The sequence below is a fragment of the Prunus mume genome, linkage group LG5, assembly GCF_029339155.1.
Source record: "Prunus mume cultivar Tortuosa linkage group LG5, ASM2933915v1, whole genome shotgun sequence".
NCBI classification, from domain to species: domain Eukaryota; kingdom Viridiplantae; phylum Streptophyta; class Magnoliopsida; order Rosales; family Rosaceae; genus Prunus; species Prunus mume.
In genome coordinates this window covers 27,353,210-27,372,639 of record NC_142702.1, presented here as the reverse complement: position 1 = coordinate 27,372,639, position 19,430 = coordinate 27,353,210, and the positions used below count along the sequence as shown (strand labels likewise).

Sequence of the window (19,430 nt, the reverse complement as noted above, 5' to 3'; positions counted from 1 at the left end):
GACAAACAAACTTTTGTCTTGACCCAAAAAAGACAACTTTATATTGATAATTCACTACTCGAATTCATAAAATTGAATGCATAAACACTTCCTTCAATGTTGAAAAAAACATCCACACTGATCTTAAAACTACAAATCTAGCACAGAATTCTGTAAAAAGGACTCATCTCTAATACAGCATTTGCACATCTGCCTTCTTTCATCCCCTCCACACATGAACTAAACCATTTTGTGCACTACAAATTTGAGAAAGAATCAAGTTGGCTTCTGCCATGCAAATGATGGTTCAACTTCTTTTCTCCAGTTCCCAAAACTATAGATACGACCATAATGAAACATAAATGGCTCTTGCACAATTAGAATGGTATATGACCATAATAAAACATACATGGCCTTCACATAACGTGGCCACCTGGTGATGTTATTCATCATTAGTATGGTCTATATCGCATGGGCCGCCTGAACCTTGGAACCCTCCTGCATACAAGAAAAAACAAATCAATGCATAAGTATAGAAACTATCTTATTTGTATCTCAGAGTGAGCGAGACAAACAAAAACCTAGAGTTTCCAGCAGTGCAGCTAAGGAAATAACACAAACAAGCTGCCAATATTGCAGCCTAGTCAATTTGTCAAAGGACCTGCTGCGCAGCCTAGGAGAAATTAACTAGGTGCTTAAGATTGTCATAGTTTCTAGTTTTGGCAGTTTCAGCTTATTCATTTTTTTCGGAAGTATGTGAGGGGCATGCAAAGTACAATATTACCTTTAGTTCAAATAATACCACTAAAGTCTATATACTCTCAGCAGCACATGTTGTGTGGCCTTATATCATTTCACATATATTTTGTGTCTTATACGAATCTAAAATCTACACTCAAGCACACTAAATGGTCATAAAGCAAGTAAAGGATGAATTTGATGGAGACAAATAGTAATTTCCAAATTCTCATGCCTCTTTGACTTCCTTAAAGGCAACCAAGTAGAACAAAGAGATCCTAGGGCTTACCCATAACCATACGCAGGAAAGAAAGGTGCAGCAGGTATGAAGGGCCTCCGAGATCGAAAAAATGGGTTTGGACGCCTTCCCCGATACTGTTTCATTCCAGGAACGTTTGTCCGCTTAGCAGAGACCTGTGAATATACCAAAACCAATCACTATAGCTCAAATGATTGACCAAAAAATTATTACCCTAATTCAAATGAGTATAGAGAACTATCTATATAAAATAAATCAAGTACCTTCAATTGACGGCCATGCAATTCTGATTCATTTAACAGGAGAGCATTCTGAACAGCATCAACTTCAACAAACTCAACGTAAGCAAATCCTTTTGGTTGACCAAACTTGTCAGTCAAAATTGTAACTCTGTTCACAGTTCCACAAGACTGAAAATGCTGCTGGACTTCCTCAGGAGTACATGCATAGTCGACCTGAAGTTAAAATCAAACAAAGTTCTCACTCTTGGTCTTGAGGCTTCCAGAGACGATATAAAATATCACATATGGTTACAATTTAGAAAGAACGTTGGACCTATTGCAGTTGAACTTAATCAAAACACAAAGGAAATCAAACTAATTTGAGACTGCATCTCAAAAACTACATAGAGCTAACTTAAAGTTGCTGGGGTAAATTGTTTAAAATTGCATTAAATTATACATTAATGAATACCAAATATCATTAAACTTTTTAAGTTTATCAACCCAACTCTATCTGCACCAGAAATTATCTAAACTAGTTCTTTCAAGATGGCATGGCTATGGAAGATAGATGGCTACGTGAAATTCAAATCTCAAACTACAAATTAATCAGGCTAAGAAACCTTCAATAATTTGCAGCCTACAGGAAAAAAAAATCTAAAGAAACATAACAATCACAGAGTAAATTAAAAAAATTAGGGCAACAAACAAACTCTATGGATGCCACTCAGTCCTAGGGAACTCCTAAAGCAACATATAAAATGTCTGCTAGGAAACTGAGTGATATCCTAAACTATGATATCTTCTAATTCTAAAAGATTGATCCCTCAAGAACTAATTTTCATAAGAGAAACGATAAAGATGTAGAGCAAGAGCAAGCCACACTAAATATAGTATAATGAATTCCAAATTAAAATGAAACAAAGATAGGATTGTTGAGCCTCACATTACCAACATAGATGGATCGAGAATCCACCTCCTCCTTCTCAGCCTGAGTTGCAGAACCACTAGAGGAATCTTCATTCACAATCAAAACATATAAAAACAATAACTATTAGCTAATATTGATAGATATCATTACTTGAAACAATAAACCTTGAAGTAAAACTTAAAATCTAGCACCATCAAACCATGGAAATCATGTTTTATCACATTTAAAGCATGAACAGTTCAAAACTACTGCTGATACACATTATAAAAGCCTAATGTATGACAGAAAGATTCTATAAGAACCATTGTATGTATAACTCAAAGGTGCCTTCGATGGGCTGACCAACAAAGAAAATACAAATGACGCACAATTAGACAAAAATGGCAGAGGGTGGAGATGCAACTAAGAGAATCCGGTTAGTTATCATATTAGAGACACATAGTTATGCACTAGAACCAATCGGGCTTATATAAAAGGACAGTGACTCCTCGTAAAAATATTCAAGACGGCAAGCGTACACGTATGCAGAATAAAATCTACAAAATCCCAATTATACAATATGAGAAACCTTGGAACTTGGGCAATTGATCCATTTAATCAGTGACAAACAACTGACAACCAGGGTCGGCACGTGAAGACTCGAAATAATTAAAATTTTCCTGTCTTTACAGTATCTTATATAAGAGAACAATAACTCTAGTATAACCATTCGAGACGGTACACGTGCATGTGCACATACACACAACAAACCTACCAAACTCCAATTGTACAAAATAAATAACCTTCCAATTCGGGTTATTCACTCAATTAATCAGTGCCAAGTGACAACGTGGTCGGTTCAACGCATCAAAATTCAAAATAATCAAATTTCCATGTTCTTTTAAGCTTTTATGTAAGAATTCACCAATCATACAGCACAAAAGGACTACAAAGTGGATTCTGACCTAGCATTAGCTAAACAGTTATCACTGAGCTCAAACCCACAAAGAATCAAATGCAGCCTAACCCTAGCTCAACAAATCACGCCCACAATACCTAAAGAAAGCAAGAATAAAAAAGAACACTAAAACTTGGGTTTCTTGTGGATGAATGGGAGGGGATTGATACCTTGAACAGCGCCCATCTCCTTTTCGACCTTGGCCTGCATGTCGCGGAGTGCGCCGGCCTCTTCTTCTATCTCCTTGAGCCGCTTCTTCATGTCCTCCAGCTCCTATATCACAACGAAAAACCGAACCTAAATGAACCCAACCGGTCCAAACAAATAAGAAGCTACCAATCGAGATTTACGAGACTAAATTGCAGTACCTTGGAGTTAGGGTCGTCGTTGTAGTCTTGGTCGTCGTCGGCCCTGGACGACATGTCGACGTCTTCGCCGTCGTCGGCTGGGATCTCGCCGCCGTAAACCTCGTGCTCTTGTTGCTCTTCCATCTCTCTCTCTCTATTGTCTGTGTGAGTGTGATTCGGAGAGGTGTGTCTGGTTTTGTGAGGTTTTTGGTTTGGGGATTATATATTTGGGATCGGGCGGTCGATGTGTATGGGGTTGGGGTTGGGGTTGAGGAGAAACGTGGCTCAAATTTGAAATTTTGAGAACCCGTGGGGGCACTTTGGGATTTTGACTTTTTTATCCGTTTGTATTTGATTACCTCATTGGATTCGGAGACTCTGCTTGACGATTGCATTATTGTTTGCGTCGGGCTGATGATGAACGTACAAGATTGTACCACGTCGTAGAAAGAAAAATCTTGCGGTTGCGTTTCGTTTCTTCACTTCTAATTCATTTTGCGTCAGTTAGCTGCCCTTAAACGACGTCGTTGGCATTTATTATTCTAAGCTCTAAGAATAAGAACTACAATTAAATATTAAATGATTACTAAAAATGTCACACAAATGTGATGCATGTGCGATATAATAGAAGTTATATCATGTACGTAATTTACAACCCTATTCTCTTAACAATAGCATGGATAATATGTGAGAGAACATATTATAGAACCAAAGGTAGTGAGAAAAATGTGATTCATAAAATTTGGTTTGGCCTATTTATAACCTTTCATGTAAACATGAGAACGTTTTTTTCTTTAATTTGAGGACAAAAAAGATTCGAACTTTGAATATTATCCAACGAAGTATAAAGAAATATCATTTTATCCATAAATAGTAGATGGTTAATTAAGATGGACGAAATACTATACACTAAAAACGTGTTTTATGTTATGATGACGAAGTTAAGGAACCAAAAAATAGATATAGGTAATTTTTATCTTGTATTATAGGAATTTTCATAATTCAGTGTCTAAATGATTATTTTTTGTACATGCCTATAGATGAATTTTGCCAAATCACGTTGAACTTCAAATCTTTCAGTTTCATGCCTATATATGTAATGGATGTGCCTTTCTTTTGCTTTGTATGCTGACTGTAATGAATGTGTTTCTACATAAACCTGAAAAGGTAACTATCTATAAATCAAAGCAAAATCCTTTAACCAAATGGATCAAGCGATGAGCCCCAAAATCTTTGTTAGTGGACAAGGCATTGACTTTAATTTCAAGGTGGGGCATTTCAATTTGGTTGATGTTCGTGTTGCCCCACTAGAATCACTGTTAGCATAAAGTGAAGGACTCTGGTTGGTGCATGAGCAGTTAAAAGATGCTTTGATTTGCATTTAAAAACCCAAAAGGCCACCCATCACTCCTTTTTGGCCAGAAATGGCAACCGGGGAGACCTGTTTGAGGCAAGAAACAAATTCATTATAGTTTGGGATTGTTGTTACTTTTTTAAAAAAGTTAATTTTGTTGTGCTTTGAAAGTAATTAGCTGTAAAATAAAGTAACTCCATATTTGATAAACAATATTTTTAAAGTGTTGTTAGTACAAAAAGCAGTGTCAAAACCGTTTGGTAAATTTTAATATAAAATTGTTGTAACTGTGAATAATGACTAAAATAGACATGATGTTAAAAGTTATGTACTAATCATGTGGTGGTAGTGGCGGTGATAGAGTGGAGGTGGTGGTGGTAATGAAGGTGGAGTTGGTGGTTGTGGTAGTAGTGGTGGTGGGGATGACAGTTGTAAAGGTGGTGGTGAATGTGGAGGTTTTGGAGGAGGTGATGGTAGTAGTGGTGGTGATGGTGGTGGTGGAGGAGGTGATGGTGGAGGTGGTGGTAGCGGAGGATGAGGAAGAGGAGGATGTGGCGGCGGTGACAGTGGTTGTGGAGGTAGTGAATGTGGTGGTGCAAGTGGTGTAGTTGGATGTGAAAGTGGAGGTGGTGTCATTTTAAAAAATGAATGATAGTATTTTGGGAATTAATTTTTTTATATTAAAAGTTCATCTTTGCTTATTTTGAAAACAACTTTAAAAAAGCTCTTTTAAAGTTGATGTCAAAAGACCACTGCTTTTAAAATAATCGAGATATTTTATTTTTACCAAACACCTTAAACTGCTAAAATTTAAAGTGAAGTAGGTTTTTGCGAAAAAAATCAATCCCAAACGGGCCTTAAAAGCATTAATTTGCATCGCCATGACCAAAACTCAGCTGTGAAAGCATTTGTTTTATTTTTTTTTATCGAAGAGTCAAGAGACATATTTGATCAATTTGGCTGATCAGTGTGGCAGATTGACCTCCATGGGTTTTCCTTTTCCCCCAAAGAATATATTCCATCATGTCAGCCAAATGGTGCAAACACACAGATGAAATAATAAAAAAGATTTGGTCTGCAATATTTCTTTGTCTTTTACAGGCTATAAATAGAGAGCTCAAAATGCAATATTTTTCATCCCATTGCAGCCTTGCAGGAGGAGTGGAGAGAAAGAGAGGAAGGGAGGCCTAACATGAGAGCAAGAGCCTGGTTTGGTAGCCAAGGATGACTTGCCTGCTCTACCAGAGAGACCAATTCTCCATTGGTGTAACTTTGTTGGATTGGAAGCTTCTGTTTGGCCAGGCAGTCATCCAGGCTAAACTGACAGGCTCTTCTTCCTCATGCCAGGCCTTCTCTTCTTCCATGATCAGAACTGGAGAAATGAGGGTTCTTTCTTGAAGAAAAGGTGTGACCTTTTTCATTTTTATTGCATTATTGCATTATTGCATTATTAGCAGTAAGGGTTCTTCACTTCTGGCAATTGCATTGCATAATTGCATTATTAGAAATAAGGTGTTGGGCCTGCTGGGCCTGGGCCTGAGCTTTTAAAGCCCAAGTAAACCCTTTGTCTTCTGAGTCAAAACCCAAGTTCTTGCTCATTAATCATTATTGTCTCAACAGAAGCAACGGTTGGATTTCCACCATACATAAATCTATTTGGCGGGAGATGCCATTGTTTTAGTTAAAGATTTTTTTTTTCTTTCTGTTCTTCTTCTTCTTCTTCTTCTTCTTCTTTATTGCCTGGTGAAGAAGGAGTTTGTTTATTCTCTGCATTAGCAATTAGAGAGAAACCAGTTTATAAAAAATGTGGGAACTTCAATCGGATTGGTACTCTCCTACTCGCCTGAACAGCAACCCCATTACTCAATACGACTTTCCGGTACAAATTACTCTATACATTGCCCTTTATCTTCAGCAAGATTTTACTTTTCTGTAACCCTTTATGGCATTCTCTTATGCCTTACTGTTGCTTTGACGTTTGGTTGCTGATTTGTTCTTCTTTGAATTTTGGGTTTTGTGCATCTGCAAATTTAGGGAGATCGGTTTATACCCAATAGGAGTTTGATGGATCTTGATCAAGCCCGCAGTTTACTGTCAAACAGGACAACACCAAACCGGAACTCGAATTTCAATGTAAAAATTAATTTGCTTTAGTCATTTTTAGTCTTTTCTGATAAATTGTTCATTGCTTTTAGTTTTTACTTCTATTTGGAAAAAAAAAAAAAGAAGAAGAAGAAGAAAGGACTATCTTTGTTTTGGGGTCTTGATGTTTTTTGAATGTTGCATTTTATCTTCTGCTGAATTTCAAGATTTGGGTATGTCGTAGTTGCATTTTAGTTTCTTGTAAACAATTCTTGAACTGATATACTTAGTTCTTGGGTCTTCCAGGAGGTGTACAGGAAGAGCATAGAGGACAAACTGACTTTGGATTCAGAAGGGAACCCATTTAGGATGTTGGTTTTTAGGGGAAGTCCAAAATCAAACAGAAAGTCCATTCGTTGTGTTGATCTGATGCGACAGGATGAGGCAAAGGAATTGGATGGTAATGGTAAACACCATCAGCCTCGAAGATTGCCTAAGGTACTGCAAACATATCACTTTTTCCTTCCCACTTCCTTCTTGTTTTGCTCTCTGTGATTACTTTGTTCTAAGTGTGGAATGCTGCAGGGGGAAGCTAGAATTCTGGATGCACCAAACATAAGAAATGACTTTTACATGAGCACCATGGATTGGGGGAAGAACAATGTAATTGCAATTGCTTTAGGCAAAGATTTATTCCTCTGGAACGCAGAGAACCGAGAGGTTCATAAGCTGTTGCAAGTTGATGATCTGAATGATTTTCCATCAAGTGTAGCCTGGTCTCAAGATGCCAAAACTGTAGCAGTTGGATTTAGGCGTTCAAAACTCCAACTGTGGGATGCTGAGACTTCTAAGCTTGTAAAGCTCTCTCAAACACCTTCTCATGCTTGTTAAATTTATTCATTGTTTTGAAACATTTAGTTGATGATGCAATTCAAACCATTTTTTGGTGGACCTTTTTTTTTACACAAAGGTTAGAAGCCTAGAAAACCACAAGGACAGGATAGCAAGCATTACATGGAATGGCCACACATTAACATCTGGCAGCCGCGACAAGTCCATCATCAACCATGATGGTAGTCCACTAGCACCCTTTCACCTTTAGCAATTCTATTCTGATTTAATGGAACAATTCACTGAAGAAGTCTCTTCGACAGTCAGAGCAGGAAGCAATGTGACTTGCCGTTTACGGACACACACTGAAGAAGTCTGTGGTTTGAAATGGTCAGGAGAAGGCAATGTATTGGCAAGCGGCGGCAATGAAAATCTTCTGTACATATGGGACTCTTCCAAAATGAACTCACAGAGATTCTTGTTTCGTCTTAAAGACCATCGTGCTGCAGTCAAGGCCCTTGCATGGTGTCCTTATCAGTCTGAAGTGCTAGCCTCCGGGGGAGGCACGAAAGATGGGTGTATTAAGATATGGAACACAAAAAAGGGAACCTGCATCAAAAGCATTGCTACCGAAGCTCAGGCGAGTTATAGGATTTGATCTACATTTTACAAGCTTTCTATGGTTTTCATGTTTTCATTTTTATGATGTTCTAATCAATTAATAAAGAACATAAATCTGCTATATTTCTAGGTTTGTGGACTGGAGTGGAACAGGCATCACAAGGAGATAATGAGTGGCCATGGCTATAGTGCAAGCGAGCTCATCAAGAATCAGCTCTGCCTTTGGAGGTATCCCTCCATGGATAAAGTCGGAAGCTTGAATCGCTACACATCCAGAGTCCTGCATCTTTCTCAGGTTTGAAAACCCAAAATTTCATTTTGCAACTCTTTTGGGTCCTTTTGACTGTCCCATAAGCCCTTGACATGGTTTCTTTTTATTGATTTTTGTTGCAGAGCCCTGATGGGTTAACTGTGGTATCAGCTGTGGCAGATGGCTCTCTTCGATTTTTGGAGGTCTTTGGACCACCAAGCATTGACAAATCAAGGATCTCCCCTCTGGATGGTCTATTGTCTCTTAAGATTTCTCCCATAAGATGATATTAATACAAGATGTAGTTAAGTCTATAAAGAAAACCAAATGTAGATGAGCAACTTTATATTTTGTAGAAAACCACAGAGAAATACATGCTCCCCTAAGATCCTAAATTCTATCTACTCGGGTGCAAAAAATATAGTACAAGCCGCCTAAACTCAAATGACCTCTGTATGTATCACATTTACTGCAAACCAGAAGGCAACCAACCCAAAATTGTTTCCAGTTTATCTTCACTGCCAGCAAAATAAACTGAATTCATTCAGTCTCTGAGTCATCACTCTTGTTGTCCACATAAATCTCTTCAACTTCGCCATCTGATGTTTTCTCCTCTTCCTCTCTTTTCTTCCTTTCTTCTTCTTCCTCTCTTTCAGCAGCTTGAGCCTTTGCGATTTCAAGCCTAGAACTGACTGCTTCCCACGATACAAGTTTCTCCAGAAAGATTGATATGTAATCAGCCCGCCGGTTCTGGAGGAAAAACCAGAGATTCAGTTGTTAGATGTACTTGTATCAGACAGAATGCATAGATCCCTTCTCATAAGAAGGAAATTCATATGTTCAATAAAAGGAGGCTCACCTGAAAATCAAGGTAGTAAGCATGCTGTTGAAACAAAAACAAATTTCCACAGTGATTTAACAATCAGTCAGTAATGGTTTTTAACAAAATCATTATAAAATATAACTATTTTGAAATAGGAAGAAACATTGGTAAATGTCAAATACCTCCCAAACATCAATAGTAAGGAGCGGCTGCATGAAATAAATAAGAAAAGTCATTATACATATTTTCCTATAGAGTACTGTATTAATTATCTTGACATGAAAAATGAGTTAGGAAGAACTGAATAAGTCATAATACTCACAGAATAATCCCAAATAAGGGGGTTTACGGCATTAGGACTCTTCACAACTACAAGCCTCTTGTCTTCATCTGATGGTTTAGGATTTACTGCATTTCCAACATCAAGTCTATTCGCTTTATCTGGAAAACAGAAAACACTAGGACATATTAGCGTGCACCAAATTCAATGTGACAGCAGAATTCAATCTTAAAGATGTCAAATGGGAAGGCAACCACTCACATGCAAGCCATGCCCAACCAGAACCAAACTGTGTAGCTGCAGCTGACCTTAACTCTTCAACGAATCTCTCAAAAGAACCAAAATCTCTATTAATTAATTCCAGAAGTTCACCTGTTGGCTTTCCTCCACCACCTGGTTTCATTGATTCCCAGAAGAAGTCATGGTTCCAGATCTGCAAACAGGTAAAAAAGCAATAGGTAGTTAACTTCAGGAATGACTCATAGAAAAGACTGCTTCTGTGTGCAGTATATGTATGAGTAGTATACTGATATAGTCAATCTAGTACACGCTTGAAGTTTAAACAAATTGTCACAGACGCCTCAGGTGGATTTCATCAGTATCTACCTTAACATTAAGTAGTTATAACTTCACCAATATTGAATTTAATATTAATTTCGACGCAAATGTACAATTTCAAATTGCGATGCATTTCCCCAAGCACCTCAAAACATTATCACATCAAACAATTCAAGATAATGGTAAGCATTCAATCTCATTGATAGCATACCTGTGCTGCATGGTTGAAAGGCGGGAGAAGATCCCCCTTGTTGTATGTAGCAAGTATGATATCTTCCAATGACAATTCATCTAGTTCAGTTCCTGCTGTTAACTTGTTTAGGTTATCCACATAACCCCTATGGTGCTTCCCCCAGTGATATTCTAAGGTCTCCTTGCTCATGTGCGGCTCCAGTGCATCCTGCTCAATATGAAATATCAAAGCAATGTTATGATTTAAACAATATTGGCTCACATTGTCATCTAAAGTGAACCAGCGCCCCAAATTCCACTGCCCATTTTCAGTCAAAGTTGCTACAATGTTCAATATATTTGTCCTAATAGATTTCCATTCAATATAGTAAATAAAAGATGAAAGATAGAAACTTGATTGAAAATTTTTATTTGCAACAAGAATTTCTACACCAAGCAGTCAAGTAAGTTTGACAAACGCCAGGGCGGCTAGTAGTAATTAAACTTAACTTGGGCTAACACACACTAAATTTGGAACTTGGTGCATGAAGCCTAAACCCACTGGTAAAATAGTAATTATCTACTCAAAATCAGCTTAAGTCTAATAACGTATAAGAAACTTTGCAAAGAGAAACCTCATAACTTTTAGTATCTTACCAGTGGATATGGAGGAGGCTTTAGCTCAAATTGGGCAGTAACACTAGTGCCACCGGCTTTCCTTCTGCATTGTCTCTGCTTTGACAACATTACAATTCCAAATCAAATACAACAAATTCATACATAAAACCAACTCAAAATTTTCAAACTTTTTCTCGATTTTCTCAGAAACCAAAGGAAGCCCATTTATGCAAGTGTGAAACGAAATCAAAATTTCGAAGTAGGCGAACCTGTTTCTTTGGCCATCGCAAGCTTCGAGCTGGTCCCAGACTTCCACGAAGCCCTGCAAATTTAGATTAACCATTAAAATTCAATCAAAACCCATTTGCACACTAAGGAAGAGATGGAGCGGGGAGGCTGGTAATGAGTCTAATGACCTTGCCATGATGGAACCAGTGCGCACGTTAGCGAACTAGGCGTAGCTAGCGCCGTTGTTGCCGCTACTGCAACTGCTACTGGTGCTACCATGTCCAAAAAGTTGAAAACTTTGGATAAAGCTGAACGCTAACAGGGGGGCGGTTTTTATATTTTCGAAGGGGCTTGAATTCAAGTGTGAAATATATCAACTTTGTTGGGTCTTCTTATGTGTCGACATGGTGTCGCTAAATTAGGTAATGTGACACTGTGAAAAACAAAATTAAGATATATTTCTGTTGATACGTCGAGGACAAATTATTAAACTAGCAGCCATGAAGTAGTTCTTGGTTTAGTGGTATTTTATATGTAAAATTTATTGGTTTAGTGGTATTTTATATGTAAAATTTATCGATTTTGTTGGGTCGTATATGTTAACATGATGTACCTAAATTAGGTAATGTGGCACAGACAAAAACAAAATTAAGTTATATATTTCTGTTTATACAAGGCAGAAGAAATGATTGAGTTCACAATGACCAACTAGCTATTAGTTTAGTGATATTTATCTTTCTAATGTTGAAAGAGATTTTAAATTCAAAATCCCAAATAAAAATAAAAATTATTATTAGAGCATTTCTAGCGAGGGGATTTGGGGGAGGGCTGGGGGGTTTGGGCCAAAAAGCTGTTTCTAGCAACAAAATGCAGCCCGGCGCAAGGTGGGACCCAAGAACTGGCTGGCCGAGGCAAGGTCGGCTGAGCTCCACCCTCGTTTGATCTTGATGTCAGCACTATAGTGCCGCTACAATGATACTGATCGCTAAAGTCCACATGTCGCACTCTAGGCTCTCCGATCAGATTTTTCTCCAATCCAACTACAGCCAATTTTTGTGCAATAAAAAAGAAAAAATTGAATTTTTATAAAAAAAATACCAAAAAAATACTGAATTTTTTTCTGTAAATACCAACAATACTCTTCACTTTTAACACCAAATCCTCATATATTTTCTTCTCATTCTACTATTATTCACTTTCTACTCAATATTTTTTTTCACTTTCAAGTTTTATTTTTCTCTATCATATTATGTCTTCTTCTAGTGAAACCGGAGGGGCATAGAGCATGATATATTATCCGAATAGGTACATCCAATGTTTCTTCAATGAATTTCTTTCTCTCTTTGATTAAAAAAAAAAAATTACATTGATAAACATTAATTAACTAATACTGAAACCACATAACTGTGTTGAATTCTAAAACGACGCGTCTGTTCCACTGATTTCGCACTTCATCTGTCTGGCATCTCGGGAGTTCAAAGCAAACCCAGTGCCATGTGACGAAACGACGTTATGCAGAAGGTGCCAAATAGCCAAAAGATGAAATATTTCACATTTATGCAACTAAGTTTCGAACAACCATCACCAAAACTTACAACCAACCCATTTTGCTTATTCTCTCAGTTCCTCCCTCCATTACAATCTTGGATTTTGGTCTTCAATGGCAGAAGACATGCAGTTTGACCAATCAATTCAATCACCAAACACTGTAATGCCTTCAACACCTCTCCAACTGTCTGGTTTTCTCAGTGGAGACACCATTGAAGTCAAAGGGGACACTGGGAATTTGAAATTCTCAGTACAATTCAGTGTGCAGAAAAAACATACACCTGATCATCAGAACCACAGCCTCCTCAACTCTCTGGATGCAAATGCATGTTACCCAGAAAACCATTTCTATGAGAATTCAAGTTTTTCTTCATATATGACCCCAAATGCTGTTCAAGAAGTGGAAGATCACCAAAGTGCTTCTTGTACACAACCTTCAAAGGGTAATGAAATAATTGAGTCTACTGAGACAAGAAATATTGTGACAAGGCTGAGGAGTGGGGTGATATCTCCTGTCAACTATTTTCCTCCAATATCATCAGGCAGGAGTTTAATGAGGCCTTGTTGTGGTGGGAGTGAGAAATCAAGGAAGAAAAACAGAGGAAAGCTTGATGTGTTTGAGAGAGTGCTTAGAAGGCATAGTTCCCCAATAAAGCCCTGCACTTCTTATTCTTTCTTTGTGATGGCAACTTGGGGTGTTGTTAAGTCCTCTTCATTTGGTGAAACAAGTAAGCAACTTGGTCGAATGTGGTGCCAACTCCCTCAAACAGAGAAAAGGGTCTGCATTGCAATCTCTCTCTCTCTCTCTGATTATTTTCAATCATGAACAATTCAGCTTTCTTCTTTTAGTTTATTTTGGAAGGAAAAGAGAATTAAAATATGAAAATATGTTTTTGTAGTTGTACGAGGAGATGGCTATGAAGGACAATGCAAGGTACAAGATGCAATGCATGCAGTTGATGGGAAAGCCACTCAGAGTACTGCAAAAAGGTAGAAGAAGTGGATAGCAAGACATGGCTTCCAGATGTTTATTATAATTTATTATTAGTATTTTTTTACATTTCCCTTTTCTCTTGACATGATGAGATGGTTTTAGCAATTTGTAATGGGGTTTTTCATATGGGATTTAGCCTGTGGTTTTCTGGTGTTGTGGACATTGTGCATTTGCTTATTATATAACAGTAGAGCTAAAACAGATGGTAAAAATCACAGGGAGAATGGCTTTCTCAGCTTAAATTTTTCACTTGCAGTTAGCTGTGGCTCCTGCAGAAAAGGAGATAAATGAAAGTTGAAGATTATGAGGTCAAGTTTATGTAAAGATAACCAAAAACGCACACATTTATTAATCCAAGCAAAATACTGACAACAAACAACAGAATTTCCTATGTTTTAAAACTAATTTGAAAGCATTGACAATCATATGTACCTACTTAAACCCGGCAGCAAGACTCCCTCTTCTAGTCATATTGAGAGGAGGAGATGTCCCAGTGTCAGTGTCTTCATTCTCTGCATTGGGGATGGTATATTGCATTGAACTCAGGATGTCTCCATATGTAGTTCCATGTCCATGCTCAATGGCTTGTATGAAAGAGAGAGTCATTGCACCAGTTGGAGTAGTATTTGACAGAGCCTGTGCATACAAAATTAACATTAGCCCTATTTCTTTTATCAGTTACTTCTAAGCAGAATAATTAGTTTAAGAAATTAAGATGGTGTCTTAGATTTTTTTCAAGTACTGAAGCATCAGCAGAGGTCTAGTGATCATCACAGCCACTGAAGCAAATAGCCTTCCCACCATTTGTCCCTTTCCAAACACCGGATGGAGGCCGATGGTCCTCCCACAGATATCTCCTACTTCTGCATCCATAAAGCAATACTAAAATCTGGGATTGAACTTAACCATATCAGATTTTAAGCAACAAAGGTATTAAGCTGTGACTTAATTACCTGTCCATTCTACAGAGGAATGGCAAATCTAGAGCAGTACCACTATGGCAAGCATCTATAAATGCATGGAGCTTAACCCCATGAGGAAGAGGTCTGACAATTATTGCATTGATCTCATTGTCTGAAATCAGTTCCCCAGTCTTAAAATCCAACGGGCACAAGTATTCATCATATCCATCCACCTCATCCCCAGTGTTATTCTTCCTGCGTTTTCCATGACCAGAATAATGAAATACTAAAGAATCTCCTGGTTGACAATCTTGCACAAGCCAATACAGAGCCTTTATCATATTTTGTTTGGATGGATGCCTATTAGGATCAGCCTCTTCTTCTGCAAGAGTACCTCTCAGCTAGAGATTTAAGATCAGAAATAATTATCTGCATAAAATTTTTAGGAACATTGTTTGCACATCGAAATTACCTTTGAGCATGAGAATGGAGGACTCTGGGAAGTGAAACCTGTTGACAAGCAAATACCTCATGCAGTTTGCATCGTTAATGCACCCCTTAAGCTCATGCTTGGAGTTCTTATAAGACACGGCACATATCACAGCTCGCTTGCATACACGGGTGAACAGAGGTGGCCTGGGCAGCAAGTGGCTGTAAGGGGGCGGAGGCAGGGCGGTGAGTGGCAGTTGATGAGGTGGATAGTGGTGGGAGTAAGAGTATGGAGCTGTATAGGTGGCAACATGGCAGCACATGGAGGGTGGGCCTGGTGGTAGTAGCTGCACTTTTATGGCATTTTGAGCACTGAACAGGCATCAACATAGTGAGAGAGTCTGAGGGTAAGGGAAGAGAAGATGTTGTAATCATTGTCCTAAAAATCATGGGACTTTATACATTCCAACTTCCCATGTTAATTTTATCAGATTCGAACATTTTTTTTTACTTTCTTTTTACTTTTATCCGTGATGCTTTTTGCATCTTCTTTTTTGCTACAATACTTTACACGTTCTTGGATTCTATTCTGTTGGAATATATTTATATGCATTTGCCTCTTTTTCATTGTTTTGTTCTCTTTCTATTGTAATCAGTGTCACTATAAATGACATGTTATACTCCATTATATCTTCACAATCTATGCATATGTGAAAATTCAAGGACAAAGAATAAGAACTTTGTGGAAGAATTCAAAATACCCAAGATCTATGCTATCAAATAATTTGAAATGCCTCCGCTTTTGACTGAATCCATAAAAATAACTGGAAAAAATATATATCAGGTGAAAATCATTCGTTTTGGAGCTGTTTCTGTTTCTTGGTTCTGCTTTGCATGATAAGGAACAATAACTAGGAGGAATCGGGGAATTTTTGCGTTTGGATCTTGTTGAAGACCAAGTATGTTCCATCAAAAGGAACTAGGTCAGGGGTTTGCTGGAAATTGGATTTACAAGGTGCACAACCATTCTATAAAATATGCATATTTCTAGCAAGATCTCGGGGTGAGGGGGGGTGAGGGGGGTGAGATACCTAAGAAAAATATAAGATTAACAACCAATAGAACTGGAAGCAATCAGATGACAAAATCGGGTTTCCCTGGGAAGAACTGTAAGCACTTCTGGGAGGTCCGGACACGCTGGATGATTAGAAGATGGAAATACTGTTTCACTGACTAGAGGGAGAAAGGCTTTGTATACACATCAAATGGTTGATTGGCAGTTAGCTGTGGTTCCTGCGGCAAAGACAGTTCAAAGGAAAGTTAAGACTGAAATCAGCTTACTAGACATGAGATCAAGTTTAACAAAATGCAATATGACGAATACACAAAAATAAAATTTAAGACCTACCAATGCATTTCTCACAGTGCAAAAACAGAGGACTGCACATCTTCTAAAGATATGAAACATTATTTTTCTTTTATATTTTCCTTCATACTGCAGTGTCTAACTAAACTTTTAGGAATCATTTAATTGCTCACAAAAGTTGGCATGCTGATTTTAATCAAACTACTGCAACAAACATCAGATTTTGTTATATGCTCAAACTGGTGTTTAAAGATTGACAATCATACCTGTCTCAATCCACCAAGACTGCCTCCTGTCAAAAGCATGGAGATAAGAGACGTCACAATACCACCTCCATGATCATTATCTGTGTTACGGATGGTAGATCGCATTGCATTCAACATGTTCCCATATGTATTTCCATGTCCACGCTCGATGGCTTGGATGAAAGCATAAGTCATGGCACCAGTTGAAGTAATCTTTGACAGGGCCTGCACAGATGAAGTGTTAGCTTTGTTCTTATAATATCCTTAGGCTAGAAAAAAGGCATGATGGCTAATGTAGTTGAAATATGACTTTACCGAGGTATCGGCAGAGGTTTGATCATCATCACAGCCACTAAAGGAAATGGCCTCCCCACCATTGGTTCCTTTCCAAACACCTGACCGAGGGCGATGGTCCTCCCATACATACTTTCCGCTTCTACATCCACACACAAGAATAAATAGGGTAAGTACATAGAGCAATATTAAGCACAAAACAATACAGAATAACATTATGGAGAGTAAAGAATAAAGCATAGATAACTTTCATATATTCATAATACGGGCAGAGATGGAGAATAAAGATTAGATTACATTATGCAAAGACACATAAGATAAGATATGAAGAAACAAAATATCAAACTGGAGTCACCTGTCCATCCTACAGAGAAATGGTAAATCTAGCACAGTACCACTATGGCAAGCATCTACAATAGCATGGAGCCTAACCCCAGTAGGAAGAGGTCTGACAATTGTTGCATTGATCTCATCATCCACGATCATTCCCTGAGTCTCAAAATCTGAGGGACAGAGTGTTTCATCATATCCATCCACCTCATCTCCAGTGTAGTTCCTCTGTTGTGATCCATGACCAGAATAATGAAACACCAAGGAATCCCCAGCTTGACAACCTTGCACAAGCCAAAACATCGCCATTCTCATATTTTGTTTGGTTGGGCGCCGATAAGGATCAGATTCTTCTTCTGCAAGTTACAGTCACATAGAGATTAAGGTCAGAACTTATCTGCATTACATGCTATGCACATTGTTCAATTACCTTCTAAAATAAACCATGGTGCATCAGCATAACCCCCGTTTTTGACTTTTTACAACCATATCTCATCATTGAAATTATGGAACAACATGGCATACTCAATTACTCATAATACAAAACTCAGTTGTTTATGGAAACATGAGAAAGATAACCCAAGTAAAGATTCTTAAATGTAATAGTAATATCACTTAAATGGTAATTAAAGAATTAGTCATAATATATATAACATTCAAATCGACAGAAACATATCAGTTTGTAAAAAAAGATCGATGCTTTACTACCAATGCAGAATAATTCAACGATCCAATTACAAAAGTATGTAGGATAAGAACACAAGAACTAGTCTTTGCTGACCCATAAATTTAAAGTCTAATTAGAAAACAACCCATAAATTCAAACCACACGCAACATCAAAAAGACCAAACATTGAAGAAATGAGAATGGAGAGCTACCAGTGAGCATAAGAATGGAGGACTCGGGGAAGCTGAACTTGTTGACCAGCAAGTACTTCATACACTTGGCGTCGTTAATGCAGCCCTTGAGCTCGTGCCGAGAGCGCTTATACGACACGGCGCATATCAAAGCCCGCTTGCGTCCGTGAGCCGACGGAGGAGGCCCCGGCGGCGCGTGGTTGTAGGGAGAAGTGGAAGGAGGAGGTGGGCGGTGGAAGGAGGAGGAGGAGGGCACAGGAGGAAGAGCGCGCGAGTCGGCGACGCGGGTGACGGCTTGGCAGACGGCGCAGCGGATGGTTTGAGCTCCAGGTGGCAGCTGCAGAGGCGTGCGGCAGCCTGAGCAGTCTACCAGCATCAACATGGTGGGTGAGAAACTGGTGGTGGTGATTGATTGAATTGATTGTATTGAGAGATAGAATGACAGAATGTGATAAATTGAGAATGAGAGGGGTCTTTGTGAAGTTAAGATTTTGACAGAAGGGAAGGAAAGAGATGGGTTTGATGAAGAATGAGATCATGGGGAGGGAGATTGGTTAAAAATATGGTTTCTTTGACCTGTGGAAATGGCTGAGTGGGTCATGACTTTGGTTGGGAGGAAGGTGACGAGAAAAACGAGAGAAAAAAGAGAGAGAGGGAAGACAAGTTGACAAATTTGACTCTGCTTTAATTATTATTTGGACCAACACACAATTGCCAAACAATATTATATTCTTAATTGCCAAAAAATATTAATATTAAAGAATATTTGCATTTTCCTAGATAAATTCATACTTGCCACAACTGACATTTGAGTACCACGCATAAATTTTTTTAGCTTGAAATTGTGAGTATGTCCTGATGTTGATGTTAAAAGTAGCTAATCTCCACCTAAACTTTTCTTTCATTAAAAAGAAATTTAATATTTGCATTTTATAATGTACCACCAAATTGAGAGATGGTGATTTTACATCTCATTTACACTTCCATTTTAGCTTGAGACGACCGATAAATTGGGATACAAAATCAGATGTAATGTCCAAATAAAATCACATTATAAGTTATATTTTTTGGATTAAAACATTATAAGTGAATTTCAAAACATATATCAGATATATATTTCTTCTAGAATATTAATGTAACTGTAAATCTGACACGCTTTAAATAAGACCAAGCAAAGACACTTCAAATTTCAAGATAACGTTTTTAGAGTTTTTCTTTACATTAGGAAATGTTTGG

At 38.0% G+C, this 19,430-nt stretch overlaps 5 protein-coding genes and 1 pseudogene across 7 annotated transcripts; 2 read left to right on the top strand and 4 right to left on the bottom strand.

Annotated features, from left to right (window-relative positions):
* Window positions 1-11: 11 nt before the first annotated feature.
* Window positions 12-3,782, bottom strand: PABN1 (polyadenylate-binding protein 1). The gene is made up of 6 exons (XM_008235805.2): window positions 3,434-3,782; window positions 3,236-3,338; window positions 2,144-2,214; window positions 1,240-1,431; window positions 1,007-1,131; window positions 12-477 (listed from the first exon to the last, which is right to left on the bottom strand). The coding sequence occupies exons 1-6, from the start codon at window positions 3,554-3,556 to the stop codon at window positions 432-434; spliced, it is 660 nt and encodes a 219-aa protein (XP_008234027.1). The 5' UTR covers window positions 3,557-3,782; the 3' UTR covers window positions 12-431.
* Window positions 3,783-5,936: 2,154 nt separating this feature from the next.
* On the top strand, window positions 5,937-9,303 carry LOC107881182 (cell division cycle 20.3, cofactor of APC complex-like). The gene is made up of 8 exons (XM_016794346.2): window positions 5,937-6,645; window positions 6,801-6,899; window positions 7,155-7,346; window positions 7,434-7,703; window positions 7,819-7,921; window positions 8,003-8,319; window positions 8,431-8,595; window positions 8,694-9,303. The coding sequence occupies exons 1-8, from the start codon at window positions 6,571-6,573 to the stop codon at window positions 8,835-8,837; spliced, it is 1,365 nt and encodes a 454-aa protein (XP_016649832.2). The 5' UTR covers window positions 5,937-6,570; the 3' UTR covers window positions 8,838-9,303.
* On the bottom strand, window positions 8,856-11,581 carry FSD2 (Fe superoxide dismutase 2). Of its 2 annotated transcripts, none has more exons than XM_008235803.3 (9): window positions 11,417-11,581; window positions 11,270-11,322; window positions 11,040-11,117; window positions 10,423-10,611; window positions 9,915-10,086; window positions 9,696-9,814; window positions 9,556-9,582; window positions 9,410-9,433; window positions 8,856-9,300 (listed from the first exon to the last, which is right to left on the bottom strand). In XM_008235803.3, the coding sequence occupies exons 1-9, from the start codon at window positions 11,505-11,507 to the stop codon at window positions 9,091-9,093; spliced, it is 963 nt and encodes a 320-aa protein (XP_008234025.2). In that variant the 5' UTR covers window positions 11,508-11,581; the 3' UTR covers window positions 8,856-9,090. The 2 variants fall into 2 exon arrangements, with proteins under 2 accessions (XP_008234025.2, XP_008234026.2); XM_008235804.3 differs by having other exon boundaries at window positions 11,040-11,114; window positions 11,417-11,580.
* Window positions 11,582-12,859: 1,278 nt separating this feature from the next.
* Window positions 12,860-13,801, top strand: LOC148917464 (uncharacterized). Its single transcript, XM_089052036.1, has 2 exons — window positions 12,860-13,554; window positions 13,676-13,801. The coding sequence occupies exons 1-2, from the start codon at window positions 12,889-12,891 to the stop codon at window positions 13,781-13,783; spliced, it is 774 nt and encodes a 257-aa protein (XP_088908162.1). The 5' UTR covers window positions 12,860-12,888; the 3' UTR covers window positions 13,784-13,801.
* Window positions 13,768-15,745, bottom strand: LOC103333155 (metacaspase-1-like; annotated as a pseudogene). The gene is made up of 5 exons (XR_016126893.1): window positions 15,145-15,745; window positions 14,724-15,054; window positions 14,513-14,633; window positions 14,207-14,406; window positions 13,768-14,039 (listed from the first exon to the last, which is right to left on the bottom strand). The product of XR_016126893.1 is annotated as a metacaspase-1-like (transcript).
* Window positions 15,746-15,901: 156 nt separating this feature from the next.
* LOC103333119 (metacaspase-1-like) lies at window positions 15,902-18,845 on the bottom strand. Its single transcript, XM_008235909.2, has 5 exons — window positions 18,216-18,845; window positions 17,362-17,692; window positions 17,028-17,148; window positions 16,734-16,937; window positions 15,902-16,394 (listed from the first exon to the last, which is right to left on the bottom strand). The coding sequence occupies exons 1-5, from the start codon at window positions 18,574-18,576 to the stop codon at window positions 16,335-16,337; spliced, it is 1,077 nt and encodes a 358-aa protein (XP_008234131.1). The 5' UTR covers window positions 18,577-18,845; the 3' UTR covers window positions 15,902-16,334.
* Between the last annotated feature and the right edge of the window lie 585 nt (window positions 18,846-19,430).